General features: G+C 34.4%; 1 protein-coding gene and 1 long non-coding RNA gene across 2 annotated transcripts in view; both read left to right on the forward strand.

Annotated features, from left to right (window-relative positions):
• The first annotated feature begins 502 nt into the window (after window positions 1–502).
• Window positions 503–10,146, forward strand: LOC116866447. Its single transcript, XR_004382389.1, has 3 exons — window positions 503–587; window positions 7,219–7,251; window positions 10,117–10,146. It is a non-coding gene; the product is annotated as an uncharacterized LOC116866447 (long non-coding RNA).
• Window positions 10,147–11,456: 1,310 nt separating this feature from the next.
• MUC19 (mucin 19, oligomeric) overlaps window positions 11,457–16,181 on the forward strand; it is a 47,076-nt gene continuing 42,351 nt past the window's right edge. The window contains exons 1-9 of the mRNA XM_032854660.1: window positions 11,457–11,472; window positions 12,043–12,063; window positions 12,454–12,618; window positions 13,709–13,879; window positions 14,888–15,070; window positions 15,210–15,377; window positions 15,466–15,648; window positions 15,738–15,845; window positions 15,976–16,128. Of these exons, the coding sequence (XP_032710551.1) occupies window positions 11,457–11,472; window positions 12,043–12,063; window positions 12,454–12,618; window positions 13,709–13,879; window positions 14,888–15,070; window positions 15,210–15,377; window positions 15,466–15,648; window positions 15,738–15,845; window positions 15,976–16,128 (1,168 nt within the window). The remainder of the gene's footprint in view (window positions 11,473–12,042; window positions 12,064–12,453; window positions 12,619–13,708; window positions 13,880–14,887; window positions 15,071–15,209; window positions 15,378–15,465; window positions 15,649–15,737; window positions 15,846–15,975; window positions 16,129–16,181) is intronic.

Genomic DNA, 16,181 nt, shown 5'->3' on the forward strand with positions numbered 1-16,181 from the left:
TGATAATTACATGCTTTCATAACGAAATACCCATTAATATATTGATAAGAAAAGAGTTCTTTGTTTCAAGGTAGATTAATGTTTAAAGTACGTTTTGTTGTTAAGGGAGAGACAATATTACAATATTTAATCAATATTTAATCACACTATTTGAGTTTCTTGAGGTATTAAGACTTTTGTGATGACTAATAGGGTACAGACAAATGTATATTATTGGCATATTTGGTTTTTAATCCTGGGGCTTTTATTTCCTGCCTTTCCTGTTTGTACAGGGTGGCAAGAAGGTATGCTTTGGGTTTAGTGTGAGCTGGACTTGATCCAAGGTAGAAGATGGCATGAATAAAACACTAAATTGACTTGAAACGGATTTCATCTTTGGCATGCTATAATATTTATCTTGCTCTATCATCACCACACCTAGCCCATTATGAGAAACTGTGGTAAGAGTGGGTATAAAAACTTCTGTAAGAGGGTCCCTTATGGACCTGGTTCTCCAGGATGACTGGTCCCCATTTCTAGGTCCCAAATCACCACCATGAACCTGATCTTTTTGTATTTGGTTGTGGTCCTTTGCATCTTCTGCAAAGGTAAGGTACTAATTTAAAGAATCATTTCAAATTTGGTAAACATGTGTATATGCTTGCTTAAATGTTTAGTGTTCTCTACTTCAAACTTTTTTCTCCATCAGAAAACTTTCCTGTATCTCAGTAGGATAATAAGTAAGGATACTAGGATACTAAGAAAACTAGGTTTTCATCCTATTCAGCTGTAATAAACCTATCTTAAGGAAATATTAATGAACAGGTTACTCAAGATGTGTTATTTTTGCTGTCTATTTTAATCACAGTTTATCTTTTAATGACCCTATCTTGAACTTAAAACTGCATTTATATTAAAGACCCACACTGGTAATTGAAATTTTCACAAATCATGAAAGTATTACCAATTAAAAGATTGGTTTATCACAATTTTTTTTTGTAGAGAAAACATTTATTTTTCTTTGTTTTATTGTTATATTGTTCTTGATGTAGTATGAGAAAACAGTTCTTAAGCTAACAACTTTCCTGGATAATTCATGAAGTCAGTTAGTTAATTTCTAAAATTAATTGAAAGGTAAGAAATCATTAATTTTGTTAATTAATAATTGAGCAAAATAAGAACAAATCTTAAAAACAAATGTATTACTTAGTTCTATTTCTGAAAAGGGGCAGAAAAACAATAATGTCTACATATAAGGGGAAAGGTCAGCAAAAGGGAAGAGACTCATTCTATATCCTAAATTCGAAATCTATCTTCTAAATTTGGGAGTACAGTATATTTTACTTTTCTAGAGAAGACAGAATGTGGTATACTATGATTATTTGTTGTGATTAAGAGAAAAGACTTCTATCCTTAATCCAACTACCTGAGAAATCATCTGATAGACCATTAGAAAATGATTACTTCAAGTAATAGTGACTTTCATAATCTTTTAAATTAATTAATTAATTAATTTTTATTAACATGTAATGCATTATTTGTTTCAGGGGTACAGGTCTGTGAATCATCAGGCTTACACAATTCACAGCACTCATCAAAGCACATACCCTCCCCAATGCCCATCACCCAGCTACCCCATCCCTCCTAGTCCCCCTCCCCTCCAGCAATCCTCAGTTTGTTTCCTGAGATTAAGTGTCTCTTATGGTTTGTCTCCCTCTCTGGTTTCATCTTGTTTCATTTTTCCCTTGCTTCCCCTATGATCCTCCTGTCTTGTTTCCCAAATTTCCGATATCAGTGAGATCATATGATAACTGTCTTTCTCTGCTTGACTTATTTCACTTAGCATAATACCCTCTAGTTCCATTCATGTCCTTGCAAATGGCAAGATTTCTTTTTTGATGGCTGTATAGTATTCCATTGCATATATATATATATATATATATATATATATATATATATATATATACCACCTCTTCTTTATCCATTCATCTGTTGATGGATATGTAGGCTCTTTCCATAGTTTGGCTATTGTGGACATTGCTGCTATAAACATTGGGGTGCATATGCCCCTTTGGATCACCACATTTGTATCCTTAGGGTAAATATCCAGCAGTGCAATTGCTAGGTCATAGGGTAGTTCTATTTTCAACTTTATGAGGAACCTCCATACTGTTTTCCAGAGTGGTTGCACCAGCTTGCATTCCCACCAACAGTGTAGGAGGGTTCCCCTTTCTCTGCATCCTCGCCAGCATCTGTCATTTCCTGCCTTAATTTTAGCCATTCTGACTGGTGTGAGGTGGTATCTCATTGTGGTTCTGATTAGTATATCCCTGATGCCGAGTGATATTGAGCACTTCTTTGTGTGTCTGTTGGCCATCTTTGCAAAAATGTCTGTTCATGTCTTCTGCCCATTTCTTGATTGGATTATTTGTTCTTTGGATGTTGAATTTGATAAGTTCTTTATAGTATTTGGATACTAGCCCTTTATCTGATATGTCATTTGCAAATATCTTTTCCCATTCTGTCAGTTGTCTTTTGGTTTTGTTGACTGTTTCCTTTGTTGTACAAAAACTTTTGATCTTGATGAAGTCCCAATAGTTCATTTTTGCCCTTGTTTCCCTTGACTTTGGGGATGTTTCTAGGAAGAAGTTACTGCAGCTGAGGTCGAAGAGGTTGCTACCTGTGTTCTTCTCAAGGATTTTGATGGATTTCTGTCTCACATTGAGGTCTTTCATCCATTTTGAGTCCATTTTTGTGTGTGGCATAAGGAAATGGTCCAGTTTCATTCTTCTGCATGTGTCTGTCCAATTTTCCCAACACTGTTGAAGAGGCTGTCTTTTTTCCACTGGACATTCTTTCCTACTTTGTCACTTAGTTGATCATAGAGTTGAGGGTCCACTTCTGGGTTCTTTAATCTGTTCCATTGATCTATGTGTCTCTTTTTGTGCCAGTACCATGTTGTCTTGATGATTACAGCTTTGTAATAGAGATTGAAGTCTGGAATTGTGATGCCACCAACTTTGGTTTTCTTTTTCAGTGTTCCTCTGGCTATTCAGTCTTTTCTGGTTCCATATAAATTTTAGGATTATTTACTCCATTTCTTTGAAAAAAGCTGAGGGTGTTTTGATAGGGATTGCTTTAAATGTGTAGATTGCTTTAGGTAGCATGGATATTTTCACAATATTTTGCTCTTCCAATACATGAGTATGGAACGTTTTTCCATTTCTTTGTGTCTTCCTCAGTTTCTTTCATGAGAACCTTATAGTTTTCTTTGGTTAGATTTATTCCTAGGTATCTTATGGTTTTGGGTGTAGTTATAAATGGGATCAACTCCTCAGTTTCTTTTTCTTCTGTCTTGTTGTTGGTGTATAGAAATGCAACTGATTTCTGTGCATTGATTTTATATCCTGACACTTTACTGAATTCCTGTATGAGTTCTAGCAGTTTTGGGGTGAAGTCTTCTGGGTTTTCCACATAAACTGTTATATCCTCTGCAAACAGTGAGAGTTTGACTTCTTGTTTGCCAATTCAGATGCCTTTTTATTTCTTTTTGTTGTCTGATTGTTGAGGCTAGGACTTCAATTACTATGTTGGATAGCAGTGGTGATACTTAACATCCCTGCTGTGTTCCTAAACCTTAGGGGAAAAACTCTCACTTTTTCCCCATTGAGAATGATATTTGCTGTGGGTTTTTCATAGATGGCTTTTATGATGTTGAGATATATGCCTTTTATCCCTACATTGTGAAGAGTTTTGATCAAGAAAGGATGCTGTACTTTGTCAAATGCTTTTTCTGCATCTATTGAGAGGATCATATGGTTCTTGTTCTTTCTTTTATTAATGTATTGTATCACATTGATTGGTTTACAGATGTTGAACCACCCTTGTAGCCCAGGAATAAATCCCACTTGGCCCTGGTTAATAATCCTTTTAATGTACTGTTGGATTCTATTGGCTAGTATTTTGGTGAGAATTTTTGCATCCATGTTCATCAGGGATATTGGTTTGTAGTTCTCCTTTTTGATGGGGTCTTGGTATGGTTTTGGGTTCAAGGTAATGCTGGCCTCATAAAATGAGTTTGGAAGTTTTCCTTCCATTTCTGTTTTTTTGGAACAGTTTCTGGAGAATAGGTATTAATTCTTCTTTAAATATTTGATAGAATTCCCCCAGGAAGTCATCTGGCCCTAAGCTCTTGTTTGTAGGGAGATTTTATATTATTGCTTCAGTTTTCCTACTGGTTATGTGTCTGTTCAGGTTTTTTATTTCTTCCGGTTTAGTTTTGGTAGTTTATACATCCCTAAGAATGCCTCTGTTTCTTGTATTTCTTTGGTATTGGTTGTGATCTCTCCTCTTTCATTCTTGATTTTATTAACTTGGGTCCTTTCTCCTTTCTTTTTGATAAGTCTGGCCAGGGGTTTATCAATCTTGTTAATTCTTTCAAAGAACCAGCTCCTAGTTTCATTGATCTGTTCTACTGTTCTTTTGGTTTATATTCCATTAATTTCTGCTCTGATCTTTATTATTTCCCTTCCTCCTCCTCCTCCTTCTCCTCCTCTTCCCCCTCTTCCTCCTTCCCCCATCCCCCCTCCTCCTCCCCTTCCTCCCCCTCCTCCTCTTCCTCCTCCCCCCTTCCTCCTCCTCCTCTTCTTCCTCCTCCTTCTTATTCCTCTTTGTCTTCTTCTTCTTCTTCTTCTTCTTCTTCTTCTTCTTCTTCTTCCTTCTTCCTTCTTCCTTCTTCTTCTTGTATTGCTATATAATTTCTTCTTAGAACCCCCTTTGCTGCATCCCAAAGATTTTGAACAATTGTGTTATTATTTTCATTTGTTTCCATGAATTTTTTTTTTAATTCTTCTTAATTTCCTGGTTGACCCAGTCATTCTTTAGTAGGATGCTCTTTGGGCTCCATGTATTTGAGTTCTTTCCAACATTCCTCTGTGGTTGAGTTCTAGTTCCAAAGCATTGTGTTCTGAAAATATGAAGGGAATGATCCAGTCTTGGTACTGGCTGAGACCTGATTTGTGACCCAGGATGTGATCTATTCTGGAGAATGTTCCATGTGCGCTAGAGAAGAATGTGTATTCTGTTGCTTTGGGATGGAATGTTCTGAATATATCTGTGATGTCCATCTTGTTCAGTGTGTCATTTAAAGCCTTTATTTCCTTGTTGATCTTTTGCTTAGATGATCTCTCCATTTTAGTGATGGGGGTGTTAAAGTCTCCTACTATTATTGTATTATTGTCAATGTGTTTCTTTGATTTTGTTATTAATTGGTTTATATAATTGACTGCTCCCATGTTAGGGGCATAGAAATTTAAAATTGTTAGATCTTCTTGTAGGACAGACTCTTTAAGTATGATATAGTGTCCTTCCTCATCTCTCATAGTTTTTGGCTTAAAATCTAATTTGTCTGATAGAAGGATTACCTCCCCAGCTTTCTTGTGATGTCCATTAGCATGATAAATTGTTTTCTACCCCTTCACTTTAAATATGGAGGTGTCTTTGGGTCTAAAAGGAGTCTTTTGCAGACAGTATATCGGTGGGGCCTTTTTTCCCCCATTCTGATACTCTGTGTCTTTTGATTGGGGGCATTTGTCATATTTACATTCAGAAAGATATGAAAGATATGAATTTATTGCCTATAGGGTGACTGTTACTGTATATTGTCTCTCTTCCTTTCCAGTCTATATTACTTTTAGGCTGTCTCATTGCTTAGAATACACCTTTCAATATTTCCTTTAGGGCTGGTTTGGTGTTTGCAAATTATTTTAGTTTTTGTTTGTCCTAGAAGCTTTTTATCTCTCCTTCTATTTTCAATGCCAGCCTAGTTGGATATAGTATTCTTGGCTGCATATTTTTCTCATTTAGTGCTCTAAAGATATCAATATTACCTTCTGCCCCCCTCTCTCTTTCTTCTTCTGGGAACCCAATTATTCTAATATTGTTTCATCTATGGTATCACTTATTACTCAGAATCTCCCCTCATGATCCAGTAGTTGTTTATCTCTTTTTCTCAGCTTCTTTATTCTCTATCATTTGGTCTTCTATATCAGTAATTCTCTCTTCAGCCTCATTTATCCTAGCAGTAATAACCTCTGTTTTTGATTGCACCTCATTAACAGCTTTTCTGATTTCAACTTGGTTAGATTTTTGTTCTTTTATTTCTCCAGAAAGGGATTCTCTATCATCTTCTATGCTTTTTTTCAAATCCAGCTAGTATCTTTATAATCAGCATTCTGAACTCTAGTTCAACATCTTACTAATGTCTGTATTGATTAGATCCCTAGCAGTCAGTACAGCCTCTTGTTCTTTTTTTTTTTTTTGAGGTGAGTTTTCCACCTTGTCATTTTTTCCAGAGAAGAATAGATGAATGGGAGAACAAAATGCTAAAAGGGTAACAATGACCCCAGAAAAATGAACACTAAACATATCAGAAGAGGCCCAAAAGTGGGGGAAAAGAAAAAAAAATATTATCAGGCTGATGAATAAAACAGAGCCACACACTTAATTTGTGGAATATTTTGGTCTGTTAGAAGAAAAAGTTTTACTGTTTAAGCAACCATAACTGCACAAAAAAAAAAAAAAGAAAAGAAAATTAAAAAACAATACCCTGACTAAGTGGAGAAAAACTTTAGTAAGGTGAACTATAGATCTGACATGAAATGGATACATATAATCAAATATTATTTTTTCCCTTATTATTCTAGCTTCTTAGTAGGGCAAAATCTATACAATTGGTTGCCTTTTCCCTCCCTCCTCTTTCTTTCTTCTTTCTTTACTTCCTTCCTTTCCTGTTTTTGTCTTTTGTCTAATTCACTGTTTGTGAATACACTAACCAGAAATGTTTAGGGGAAAATAAATGTAGTTGAAATTTCAATTGGAAAATATACTTTAGATTGACAGATGTAAAAGATTTTGATAGTATGAAAAAGATGTTAAAGTACTGACTAATATAAATTTTGTGAATTTAATTTATTTGGCCATATATTTTTTTCAATAATGAGTTGACATTGAAAACTTTGATTTAGAGTTTGTGATAGGTAAATGCATACCTAGACCTATATAAGAAAGCTCTCAATAAATTAATATTGAAAATCATAATTTTTAGATATAAAAAGTAGTTTCCATGGATTGAATTTAAAAGAATGGAAATAAGCAGAATATTATTTTCATTGTTTTAAAAAATACTATAGAGAAATATAAAATGACATAATTGTTATTGCTTTTTTCCTTTTTTTATAGATGGGGAAGCCCTATTATACAGAAAAAAATCAGGTCTGTATCTACCAGAAATTAATCTTTACTTTGAGATATCAATGGCTTGTTCTGAGCTTGTTTCTTTTGGAACACAGGGATTTTTTCCCCATGTTTATTGAGATATAATTGACATATAACATTGTGTAAGTTTAAGATATATGACATGATTTGATACATGTTTATGTTGTAAAATGATTACCACAATTCAACACCGCTATCATTGTATATAATCACTTGTGTGTATGTATGTATGTATGTGTGGTGAGAATTTTTAAGACCTATTCTCTTAGCAACTATTAAATATACAATACAATATTATTATCTATAGTCAAAGTGCTTATACATTAGATTCCCTAGAACTTATTCATCTTAGAACTAGAAGTTTGTGCCCTTTGATCAACATCTCCACATTTATCTCAACCTCGAACTCCTGGCAAACACCATTTTACTTTGTTTCTAGGAGTTCGATGTTTTTAGATTCCACATACAAATGAGATTATATAATATTTGTCTTTTTCTGTTAGATTTATTTCTCATAGCACAATGCCTTCAAGGTCCTTCCATGTTGTCCCAAATGGCAGAATTTTCTTTTCTTATGGTTGGATAGTATCCCATTCATGTATGTACCACACTTTCTTTAGCCATTCATCTGTTGGTGGACATTTAGGTTGTTTCCATGTCTTGGCTATTGTGAATAATGGTGGAATGAACATAGAAGTGGAGATACCTCTTTGAGATAGTGATTTCATATCCTTTTGAATATATACCCAGAAGTGGAATTTGTAGGTCATATGCTAATTCTATTTTTATTTTTTGAAAAACTCCATACAATTTTTCTATGATAGCTGAAACAATTTACATTCTTGACAACATGGAATACAGAAAATTGATGTGTTTTATACACACTTGATTTGGGAATAAACTACTGTGACTCCTTACTCATTTATCCCACACAATTGTGAATACCTCAAAGATATGATTTGGTCTATACTCTTTGTTCTGTATTTAAAAATGCTGAGAACAATGGCTTCAATGGAATAGAGATATCATACTTGTTTTGAATTAATGATATAATTTTGGATTATAGATATGATTTGTTCTGCATACAAGAATTTTCTGTATAAAAATAACCAAATCCTTTCCAAAGTAAAACTTCTGAAATGAAACACAGATACTCTTACCTTTTTACCTGAGAAGATGAGGGACTTGAGAACATATTCTAGTCTTTTTCAGGGACACAAAAATGAATGCCAGTTATCATATTATATATCAGGCAATGGTGCCCTCAGGATCTAATGCCATGTGTAGGATAGTTAAGCCTTGCTCTAAAGATGGTTTCTATGTTTCTGCTTTTGATTTTCCTTTCCGTCTTTTCATTTCTATTAAACATTTAACTCTATATCCTGATAGGATTATATCTTTTTTTTTTTTTTTTGCACCCAGGTACTGATTTTTATTTATTGCTTTCAGTCTAGTATTTGTTGTAGGACTTGTGTGTCCTGAGTGGGGCCCTGAGGGACTTTTTTCTGATGAGAATAGTTTTTGCATGGGTTTTGTAACATCTCTATTTGTTGTAAGAGGATTTGGGAATGACTTCTGACTGCAGACTACATTTTAAATAATTAGAAATTTCCAGGTTTTTAACCTATATGGAGAATGTTATCATATAGTTTTCTTTCGAAGCACTTATATTAGGTGTCTCCAAACCATTTCTTCTTAGCCTTTGGCTAAATATGTGTAAATGTATTTATATGTGTAATTATGTACAACTTTGTTTTGGAAACAGTTTTCAGAACACATGGAAACTCTGTCTTTTAACTGGCTATTTCCTGTTTCACTTAATTTATGCCTATGTTTCTGGAATAGATATGGCAACCATAAGTCCTGGATTTTTCAGGACAGTCCAATTTCTGAAAGTGTATCTTAGTATCAGACCATATGCTTTGATTTTTATTTGAATAATATAGTCATTTTGGGCTTAGGAAATTTGTGAAGATTATAGAATATGGAGAAGCATTAAAAAAAATCTACAATCCATTAAGTACCAAACTAAAAATATTACCCAAAATATTTTTTGAGGGTTCTTGAATATGTAATCAACATATAATTTTATGCAAAATTCTATTGCCATTGTTAAATGTTTCATTTCACAAAATTCTTAAGAAAATTCTCTGGGAAGCCAATGCTTTTATATATTTGATAAAATATGTTTATATCTTTAAATATAACAATACATGTGCTTATATGTAAATTGTCATTTTTTATAAATTTCTCATTTTTAGTGTGTTTTTGACTCAGCTATACTTACTATAATTTGACAGTCTTGCAAATCATGCTATTTACTTAAATGTTAAGCAAATTCACCTTGATAAACAATAACACTTAAATCATTTGTATATAACATGTACCTTAATTTTGTATCTAGTGGTACAATAGAAATTGTATCCATTTCATTCAAATTAAGTGATTAGTTTCATCCAGTATTTTTTAAAAAATCTTTTAACTAAAACTTCTGCATTTCACCAGCAGAATAGGAGTCAATGCTTTGCACCTTTTTAGTCATCCAAGAATAATAATAATAATAATAATAATTATTATTATTATTATTTTTGCTATGTTCTAATTCCTGAACCTAAGCTGTACTTTAAACTGTTTGGAGGACCAGTGGAGCCTTTTTCTTTTATGGGGGTGTTCTGGAGAGGTATAAATACACCATGATCAAAGGATAATTACCATATTCATGCCTGAATGTTGGATTCAATGAGCACAGCTCTGTGGGAACACCTCCCAAGGACAAGAAATAGCTGCAGTCAAAATTAACTTTCTGTTGGCAAATCTGTCAGATAAGCTACTAATGACAGCAATTCTCCCTTTTTTCTTCAGATGGAAAAATTGCTGAAAGTACATCAGTAAATTACTTTTATACTAAACAACAATAAAGTGACAGTGCTTTTATTTGGAGAAAAGGCATATCTGTCCTGGAAATAGCATTAAAACATTTAAAATGAAATATTCCTTATTATAAGCAAAAATACTATAGTATGTTTTTGAATATTCTGGGCCAGATATTTAAAAAAATTAATCAGCATTTATAAAGGTAGTGACATTTCAAATAAAAAAATTGCTGTGGTTACTTGCTTTTCTAAAATTTTTAAACCTGTAAGAGAAATGTGAATATAGATTTAAGGATTTACTTTCCTTAAGTAAGTACTTTGTATTATTGAACTAATTTCTTAGAGATCTGCTTTAATTAAAATTGATCCTGGTCCTATTAGTTTTATTACAGATTCCCTCAGAAAATTGAATAACACTGAGTATTATCCATTATTTTGTTTCTCTATCCACGAAAATGAAAAATAAGCCACAGCAAACCAAGAGTGTTTTATGGGATTTTTCTTAAATCTAAGAAAAGGATTTTTCTTAAATCTAAGAAAAGGACTTTTGCTAATATCAATATAGATTTAATTGGATCTGGTCTAATGCATATAGTAGTCAAAATAGCCCAAGATTACTTTTATATGTTTTTCTTATGTGATATTTTAGATCTGTGTCTTTCTACAACCTAAATACAATAAAATATAATTGGAAGATGTGTTCTTTGAGGTAAACAGAGACTGAGAATAAGCAGCAGGTCAGTTGTCCCATGAAGACAGCAAAGTCTGTCTTCACTTCATCATAACTATGGATAGGACTCATTTGGTTTTACCATAATGATAGACCAAGAGCTTCTTCCTTCCAAGAGTACAAAATCTGATTGTTAATTAGAATAAATTGGGTCATATGAGTCTTGAACATTCTAAAAGTCCTCACTTGAGAAGTTTGAGTGAGACAAGGGAACACTTAGAATAATCTTGACAAAAGCATATTTGTGACCACCTAGAAGGCCTGATTCTAAAGAAGAATTTTCAAATCACTGGAATTCAATACAAGAAAAGGGTGTGCAATACCCTTGCCAATGCCCTGTCTCCCCCCACCCCCACGCCCCCTCTGTCCATCTCTAGGTTTGTCCCACAGATACAGAAATACCCTTGCCTCCATGTCTCAGCATATTTATTACTCCTGCAAAGAAGCACTCCTTGATCATCCCCCCAGCCTAGGACTTATTGCTGCAATATGGTGTAACCTTGGGAAAATGGTCTTGAAAGGATGCTTATGAAGGTCCTGAGAGCAGACTTGGGATCACGGAGCTTTGGGGACTCAGTACGGTCTACAGGAAAGGGAAGATGGCACAGGTTCTGGGTTGGTGTATGTTGACTTCTCTACCTTTGTTCTTTGCCCTCTGACGAGAGCTGTGGCATGAGGAAGGCCAGACTGAGACTTGAGTGGTTCTGAGTGGGGATCCCTCTTTCTTGAGTCTAAGAGAGGCATAGTCAAAGGCCATTCTGATGTTGGTCTAGGAGTCTAGTTGGGTTTGACTCAAAAGCTCATAGGTTTCCTACTCCTGAATACTGCCTCATTTCTCTCTGCTTGGCATCAAACTAAGATATTTAGATATTAAGATCTAATACCTAGACGCCTGGGATACTGCAGTGAATAAAACAGGCCATAAACCTTGAGTTTATGGAGCTTAAAATCTAGAAGAAGCAGACAGTCAGTAAGCAGTAAACAGAAGTGGTAAACATGGTGTACAAGGTGATACAATCTTCGGAATAAATTAGAGTAATATAATGATAATTAGGATTATTAGAATGGGGGTGGCAATTTTGAATTGTCAGAGTATGCCTCATTGAGATGACACTTAGGCTGAGACTTGAAGGAAGTGAATGCTACAATTGATAAGTAAATGTTCTCATTGTTTTTTCTTTGTAGGAAAACAGAAAAGACAAGCAGGTACGTTATTTTAATTTTATCAGCTATTCCTAAACCAAGGACAGTATGGATTCAACACAGTAGAATATTTTGATGGGGGGAGGTTGGACACTGGAACTCAGGGCTTATCAATGGAGAGGAAGCAACTGGGGAGGTTTCTGCCCTAACTGTAAGAAGAGTGTCTAGTACACAGCAGTGAAATCTTCACAGCTCTTTCATCACTCTTTCTTGAAGTCTTAGAATTATTACAAAAAAGTATGGGTATGACTATGAAGGCAATAAGAAGTGTATGTTATTCCAAGGGCTGCCAGAATAACAGGGAATAACATGGTTTTCAGAGTGTCACAATGAAATCCCCTTTTTGTGCTCTCAATACTGTTTTCAAATATGATCTTCTGTTATTCACATTAGGTGGCTTTTTGTTCAGTAGTCTGAGCTTTGCTGACCCAAACAGAAGAAAGAAATCTCTTACTGGTTCACTCCTTAACACTGGATTAAATGCTCCAGGAGGGGCTGAAGATGGGTCGAGGAAACATCGAGATACTGATAGTTTAGTGTTAAAAAACACTCTGGCAGGTACTGTTAGAGAAAAATGCTTATTTAGGAAACAAGTGCTTTATTTCATTTGGGGTAACCTGATAATCTTTGCATTATTAGCAGCACATGGCCTTAATTAATAGTGGGGAATAGAAAGGCACTAATTCTAGGGCCAATGAGACTGATGAATTCTGTCTTTAGAGAATTTTGGCAAAGATATTTACATTAAGTTACATTTTTTTTTTCCTGATCATTTTAGTTTTCCTGTGCTATCTTTCTTCTTGGTGCTATTATAATGATCAATCATTTTTATGATATTTAATTACAGTACTTCCAGACCCCAAATTTGGTGCAAGTTTTCTCTACTCCCATTTTTGTCTCCAACCACAATTTATTTTCTATACTGGGATTCTGTCTTTAAATTGCATACTCAGTTTTATGAGTAATATTATAAAGTAGTGTTTGAAAACAGTTTGTGGTCTGCTATTTGGTTTTGTTTGAAAAAAAAATCAACTTTCTTTAGATGAGGCATGTTCTCTCTGGTTCTACACACTTCTCCCAATTGGCCAAGTTTTACTTTACTTGCCTGGTCCTCAAATCTGTATAGTTCTTACCTGTGCAAAAATAGAAAAGAAGGAGATTCAATGAGGAAAATAACTTCAGTATTTTATATTGAAATTGAATATTTGAGTCAAAGTGGTGATAACTGAAAAGGGACAAACAGTTTGGGGTATAGGAGTGCAGTTTCCTGTCTGTCCAGCCATCTGTTTTGGGACTGACAAACATAGTATGATGAATAAGTTCATGCAGATATGCTTTCTCTTGTTCACAATACTCAATTATTCATTGTTTTGTCATGTTCTAAAGAAGAAAGTGAAATTTATCTTAAGTAGTCCCAGTGCTTTAGTTTTCTTATGGAATTCTCAAACCTCATGGTAAATTTTTTGCCATGCACACCCTTGGTTATACTGTATGGAATTATATATGGCAAGATGTATGGAGGGGAGGGGGACGATATTTTTGAAATGATAACGTAGGCCTAGTTCAAGCAATGTGTATAGATTAATTTCTTGTACATATGAGTGAATGCAACTTTTTTTCTGATAGCAATTGTGTTTTTGTATGGCAGAGAAAACCAAGTTAGCAAGTGGTTTTGCCAGCAGTATTTCTGGTGATATGACATTTGGTGGCACTGCTTCAAATCAAAATAACATTGGTAGGGGTCCATCTGGCCAAAGTGGATTTGATGTGAATGCGGTAAATGGATTGGGTGGCTCTAAATCTGCTACCAGTGAAACAGGTATTCTAACTTGTTCCTTAGTTTCTGCTTTTGACAGAAAAAAAAAAATCAATTAACAAAGCAGGGAAGGTAGTGTTGTTTTGACCTGATTCAGTGTTAGAGAGAATGATTTTTAAATTATGTTTGATTCTTAAAGGAGCTGTGTTATCTTCAACAGAAATCAGCAATTTAAACATTTTAGTGAAGAGGCAGTTAGATTTAATTGTGAAGGATTTTGGACCTGGAAGAAAGAGACCCAGTTTCTATCCCCGGTCTTTCCTGCTTACCTTCTGTGGACTTTGGGAAAGGCACCTAAACTCTCTTGTTCCCAAGTTTTGTTATAAGGAACAGGAGAATTTGGGTTTCATGTTTCTCTACTTCCGTGGTGTTCATTTTTTAAGTTTCATTACTCATATTTCAACTAGTGTTCTTAAAGAAGAATGTCAGAAAAAAACCACAAATTTACAAAAGTGTGGGTAAATAGCATTCTATATTTGGAAATTAAAGTCAGTGAAGAGGTTAGGGTCAATAAAATATGTAAATCTTTGCATTTTTGTGTCAGAGCAATTTATCTTAAAAGATGTGGATATTAATGCAAAGAGGAAGAACAGAATGGAGTTTGTTGGTAAATCCATTGGGCTTTGGCTGTCATATCACTGGCTCAGGAATTCTGATCTAGACTCTGTAATGAAACAATACAAATAATTAATCATTTACATCCTTTGGGTTTTTTTTTTATTTTTCTTTTGAGAACAGTTGAATTTTACATTTGCCTTTTGATTTTGGATTTGGTGGTAGAAGGAGGGATGAATTTGAATTTGGTCTTGGTAATTCTGGTTCATGTGGAATGGGTATCAGTAGTCTCAAACAAAAAAGACTGGTGAGAATGAAATAGGGAACACTGGAAAGTCAAGTTCCAGTGGTCTAATTATTACTATTTAGGTTTTGTGTATGAAGGATAGAGTCATAAGTTGTATTTAATTATTACCTGGTAACAATCTTTTGTCTTTTCTTTTTTAATTTTATCAGATAATACCAACTCAAAAAGTAGGGCTGGATTTAGTAGCAGTATCTCTGGAAATTTGAGATTTGGTTTGGGGGCATCTGATCAGAAGGGATTGGGCATTGATAGAGCTGACCAGAGTGAAATAAGCAGCAGAGGATCTGCCAGGGGTGAATCAGTCGGTTTCGGATTTGATGTCCATAGCCCAGGTATTCCAACTAAGACTCATTCCAGAAAATTTGAAATTAATTAAAGTAACTAATTGGTTAAAAATGGATTTTTTAAATATTTAGTAATAAACTTATTAATTAAGATTAATTTTTAATATTATTTTAATTTTTCTGTCAGTTGGAATTGGGTCTTTTGGTTGGGAACTTGGAAAACAGAAGGGCAATGCTGCATTTGGTTTTGGAGCTTCTGGTTCAAGTTCATTTGGTGACAGTGACATTAATGGCAAAATAAAAATTGAAGGAAAGCAAATGAATAGTTCTGGAGGACCCATTCCCAATGATCTAGGTATTGATATCTAATTTCTTATGTATAAACATTTCTGAATCATGAAGTGTTTTCAATATACCCTGTGACATCATTTTATATTCTGCAGGTGATACCAGTTTGAGAAATCGGAATACATTTGCTGGTGACAGCTCTGGAAAATCAGAAATCAATGTAGGGGTTTCTGGTCAACAGGGCTTTGGAATCAATGAAATTGGAGGGACTAGAATGAGAGGCAGTGGATCTGCTGGGGCTGGATTCAAAGGCTTTGGATCTGATGCTGGTAGCTCAGGTATTCCACTCAGTCTCTGTTCCTGAGAAATCCAATTGAATTTTGAATATTTGGTATTTTATTTGATAATATTTTTAATTTTCTGTTAGTGGGAAGGCCTGGGTCTTTTGATTTTGGACTTGAAGGAAAGATGTTTGGAACTGAATTTGATTTTGGAGATTCTAGTTCATATCACTGGGGTGACAGTGGTGATAATGGTATTAAATGTACTAGTGGATTTAGTTCCAGTGGTTTAGGTCTTGATGTTTAATTTCTGTGCCTAAAAAGTATTTGAATCATAAAATTTATTGGAATATGTTCTGATGACAATCATTTTATATTCTGCAGGCAACACCAGTGTAAGAATTGGGGATAATTTTGTTGATGGGATATCAGAAAATTTGAGATATGGTTTTGAGAAATTTGGTCAAAAGGAATTTGAAAGCAGTGGATCTTATCAGAGTGATAAGAGCAGCAGGGAATCTGATGCCAGTGGCTCAGGTAGTCTAATTTTGGACTCTGCTTAGGTGAAATATAAATTGATTTCAGGCTTT

This window comes from Lontra canadensis, unplaced genomic scaffold, assembly GCF_010015895.1.
Source record: "Lontra canadensis isolate GAN:19392208 unplaced genomic scaffold, GSC_riverotter_1.0 scaffold9, whole genome shotgun sequence".
NCBI lineage: Eukaryota > Metazoa > Chordata > Mammalia > Carnivora > Mustelidae > Lontra > Lontra canadensis.